The sequence below is a fragment of the Formica exsecta genome, unplaced genomic scaffold (genome assembly GCF_003651465.1).
Source record: "Formica exsecta isolate Colony F162 unplaced genomic scaffold, ASM365146v1 scaffold237, whole genome shotgun sequence".
NCBI classification, from domain to species: domain Eukaryota; kingdom Metazoa; phylum Arthropoda; class Insecta; order Hymenoptera; family Formicidae; genus Formica; species Formica exsecta.
This window is the reverse complement of record NW_021849649.1, coordinates 1,098,742-1,103,835: the sequence shown is the minus strand read 5'-3', so window position 1 is coordinate 1,103,835 and position 5,094 is coordinate 1,098,742. Positions and strand designations below refer to the sequence as shown.

At 38.3% G+C, this 5,094-nt stretch overlaps 1 protein-coding gene across 1 annotated transcript in view; it reads left to right on the top strand.

The window, feature by feature from the left end:
• Positions 1-5,094, top strand: part of LOC115235902 — a 62,016-nt gene that overhangs the window by 37,121 nt on the left and 19,801 nt on the right. Inside the window, exons 3-4 of the mRNA XM_029807991.1 lie at positions 952-1,077; positions 4,226-4,507. Coding sequence (XP_029663851.1) covers positions 952-1,077; positions 4,226-4,507 — 408 coding nt within the window. The remainder of the gene's footprint in view (positions 1-951; positions 1,078-4,225; positions 4,508-5,094) is intronic.

Here is a 5,094-nt window from a genome sequence, read left to right as displayed (position 1 = left end):
AAAAAAAAAAAAAACAAACAAATATTTATCTTTTTTTTTCTTATTAAATTAATGCTCACATTCAATATAACTTGGCATAATTATTAGCTATGTTGCATAGCATTTAATATTATATATTATATCTAAAATTGTAAGTATTAATATTATATATTATACCTACTTATGATCTAAGTTAATGTTGTATTTGTCCAGATGATTGATTATCACCTATTGAAAAGTTGGACAAAACATACCTCATTATTATTAACGTTTTTACGAATTGCCGTATAAATAATGAATTGTTTCCAAATAACTCCATCAACGAAACATGAATTTTTAATGAGGGGCGGATTTTATGCTAATATGTATCGCTTTTAATAATTTTATGATAATTCCTGTACATACTATATATGCCATATATGCATTGGCAAGCATTTTGAAACATTGTAGCGGATCGTACGGGAACTAAAGATGAAATTCTGAGCAAGAGATATGCAGAAGACGGTAAAAACATTGTTAACATCCGATAAAGATTGCATGACATATAGCAATATGATTGATCGATGCAGAAAATAAAGCGTTAACAATAGACATAAAAAGATAGACCTGTATGTCACATACTTTTGTCTAGCACATGTTGAATCAGATATTACGAAGAGAGAAAGAAAGAAAAGAGCGAAATATTGAGTCTTTCCTGTCTTTTATTCCATAATAGTGTCCGTTACGCATCCGCAAGATAAGCGAAAAAAGATCCGGTTTTTTTTTCAGGATGTTTAGAAGACAGATATCGTAGTCAATGCTGGATCTACTTTTATATGTATATGATTTAAAATTTTAATGCATCTCAGAAATATAGCGTTCGCGAACCTCGTTCGATCGAGAGGCAAGTGTCAATCGCGACTTTGTCGCGTGTCGTTGAATTATTTGACCTGGATTAATTATAAACTCTCGGATATCTTAACGATGTTACAGGTGCGAACCGCTACGGACTGTATTCGTTATTCCCAGGGGGTGGCGGTGGCAGTTACGTCGCCGCCACTCCTGCCACCCCCGGGCAACCGACGCCAGCACGAGCTTATCACGCGACGACGCACAAGGGTAAGTTTGCAACGACTTCCTCTCTCCGATTTTCTTTCAAGGCCGCGCGTCCTTTATACATTTCTTACCGCGCGTTCTTTACACATTTCTTGCCGCGCAAACGCATTACGCGCTTTGTACGAGAACGCGAGAATCCTTGTAATCCGATCGTGCGTTTGGTGTGTGCGTGTATAATGACGTTAAAAATTATATCTTGCGAAATACGAAATAATCGAGGATCTTCGAAGTTGACCACTGCGAATTTTCACGGACGAGTTTCCTCCGTTAAAATGTCCAAACGCCAATATTTTCCAAAGATAACAAATAAATATATATATATATATCTTTTCGATTATAATGTGTTATCTGTTATAAGATCGATAATATAAATGTCGTCAATATCTGCAAAGTAGACCGCAAGGGATCGGAGCACGTTTGACGATCGAAAGAATCGTTTAGGAATCACTTTTAGGTCCAACATGGCTATCCTCGTGATTTTTCTTCCAATCGTTTTGGCGACAAGATGGCTCAAGCCTCCCTCGGATAATTGAAATCTCACCAGAGATTCCATTTTCGACAAGACTCCGAGAAGGAGGAGGGGAATCGACCCTTCGACGCGTCCCTGCGTATCGCCTCTTCTCTTTTTCTTTCGAATCTACTGCCCATTTACTATACCACCATCGCTTTACGGAGTTTTGGGTTACACCTCGGACAATGAGGTTGTTAGGGACTGAGGAGATTTCGAGTTGGAGAAAAAGAGGGGTACGGGGCAGGGGAAACAGTCTACGCGACAACTGGACACGCGGCCGCACGCGGGAATTCTATTTAGGCGCGCGCTTTTTTTTTTTTTCTTCAATTCCTCTCTCCGAATTCTCCTGCGACTTTTAATTGCGTAATTGCTCTATTGTGAATCGAGAGATGGTCCGCCCCAGGGAAAGACTTTCGTGCCGCGTCGAAAAAGCACTATATATAAAGAACTTGTATTGCTAATCGACAATAAATATGGACCCTTCGATGAATCTCGAAACGATTTTTCCCCCGAAAAAATTCTATTTCGCGGTTTCTAATTTTCAACATTATCTTTCATGCTTCGTTGGGATGTGTTGCAGAACGGACAAGTAAGTATAAAGTCAAACATGATGAGGGAAGGATCGTAGATATAGATTCGAAATTTTGACAAAGCGCGTCTTGACACTTTCCGATGTGTCCGCTAACGACAGTCAATTCCGTACATGTCGTTGTAGATATCGAGGTATTTTTCACACACGTTAATTTGCATAGGCAGATACGTATCCGCATTTAGATAAAATCAATAGTCCTAGCGATGGCGCAGCGCGCTGCCGAAGATATATCGCGCTGCCGCGCGCTCTGATAGAACGTCGCGCTCTATCTCTCTCTCTCTCTCTCTCGCGAGAATAATCTGCGTTTTCACTGCGAGACGCGGATTTTAAAAACACTAATATCCGCTCTATTCCAGCACCATATTCTCCTTTCTTCGCAAACTGCAGTTAGTTAATTATCGATAAAATATCCGGTTAGATAATTATCGATAAAATATGGAATTTTAATTATAGGCGAAATATGGGATCAAAGTTCCTATCTCAAAAGATATTCTCCCGTGTATTTTATTAATAATTAAAAATAAAAAGTTTTCTTATTTCGGGGTGCCTCTCTCTTCCTTCAAATTTTGTAAAAATTTTTTAGGACATTGAATATATAAACAGAGATAGGTATATATTTATAATATAATTTAAACACATAATTTACAACTTGACTAATCGGCGGATTGCCCATTGCTTATAGTATAGGAGTAAAATTATCGCAGAGAGAATTTTTTTAAAAATTGCATCCCAAAATCATTTCATAAGAATTTCCTGATTTTTCCAGATATGAAAAAAATCCCGTGTCTGTGAAGTTGGCACGACGTTTTACGAATTTCAAGAAAAAACTAAGAGTTCTAATAGCACTTTTCATAGTTCTATAGTTCCTGATAAAAATTAAAAAGAGTTCCGCATTCCTTATATTAAAAAATCGAAATTGAAAAAATGTCGTGCTAACTTCGCGAATCTAGCACAACACCCTCCCTTCTAAAGTACTAAAACGCGTTGAATATCATCATTTTTGGCAAGAGTTCCGGATAGTTCTGTTCAAGTTCAGCACATATATGCAATTTCAGATCGATATTTCACCAATTAATAATTTTTAATCAATTTTTAATATCCAGCACGACATTTGGTGAAAATATGTCGTGCTGATGATTTTCTGCAGTTCTAATGGTAGTTCTCGACAGTTCTATAAGAGTTCTATCCTTTAGGAACATTTTTACAGAGAGTTCCGATTGTTCATTATTTTTTAAACAATTTTTGATAATTACGCCCAGCACGACACTTAGTGAAAATGTGTCGTGCTGATGATTTTCCGCAGTTCTAACGGTAGTTTTCGACAGTTCTATAAGAGTTCTATGCTTTAGAAACATTTTTACAAAGAGTTCTGACTATTTACTATTTTTTAAACAATTTTTGACAATTACGCCCAGCACGACACTTAGTGAAAATGTGTCGTGCTAATGATTTTCCGCAGTTCTAACGATAGTTTTCGACAGTTCTATAAGAGTTCTATACTTTAGAAACATTTTTACAGAGAGTTCCGACTGTTCATTATTTTTTAAACAATTTTTGATAATTACGTCCAGTACGACACATTTTCACGAAGTGTCGTGCTGGACGTAATTATGAAAAATTGTTTAAAAAAATAATAAACAATCGGAACTCTCTGTAAAAATGTTTCTAAAGCATAGAACTCTTAGTTTTTTTCACGTCGTGCCAACTTCACAGACACAAAAATCCCTGATTACCCATGTTTTTACATGTTTTTCCAGAGAGTAGACACCCTATATTTTTCTGCAAAATTCTAAATAACCCAGAAACTACGCACATTATTACATAAATAAAAAAAATTCTACAATATACAACAAAATATCATGTTCTGAGCGGAGAAAAAGCATGCGTACGTGTTGAACGGATAGACATACATCGTCAAGTGGACTAGAGTGGCGATCTAGAATCGCGAAATATCATATCGTTTCCGTATTCGCGGCGGAATACCGTATACGCTTATCGTTCGTTCGCGGTAAGGCGGGTCGATTAATCGGCGACGGCGGATTCTCCAGTTTCAGAGAGCGTGTTTTCCGCGGCGGTCGGGGTTGGGGTGGGTGGCTACACCTGGGGCGCTCCCACGCCACCGCCGGGATCGCCCTACAGCCCTGTGCCCGTGACGCAGCTGGAGCTGCTGGCGAAAAACTTGGCGAACCTGGCGCCCGCGGCAGCGGGCCAGCAGACCCTGAGTCTTCAGGGTGTCGGCGTTAATGTTGCCGGTAGCCTCCATCACGCCCAGCATACGCAGCACACCCAGCACACCCTCAACCTCACCGGGCTCCACCACCTGCATCACGGTAAGGGAACGTATTTAATCTCCATACGCGTTTGTCGCGCTGAAAAGCGTCATAAAAATTTCAGGATATCAGGAATTTTGGAACTAATATACATGCGTAAAATTTTGTTTCCGATACGAGAGAGATCAGGTATTATATATGTGTTATATCATGTATCAATTATACATGTTATTTTTTTCATCTTATTCCTCGTGTCCTTTTATAAAATGTTATTATGTAATAAACGCGGAGGAATACAAAACTGTATCGCGAAGAATTAAATATAATAGAATGTATACATATATCTCTGATTTCGGCAGAGTTATCAAGAGCGGAATAATTGCCGTTACAAATCGCATTGCATTCTTTAAGTTTCTCATCTTATATTAATCAGAACTTGACGAATCTAATGAGCGGAATCTGATAAGCGAAGCGAAGAAACTGACATAACAAGGATAAATTAGAATCCTTCTCACACACACAGATAGATATCTCTCATTTCTTTCGCATGTTATACGCGAATAACAGTTCTTACTTATACAACGAATCGACAAAACTTGTAGCATTTTCCGCGCGGAGAAAGCATCCCTGAGAGTCTTAAGAAAAAA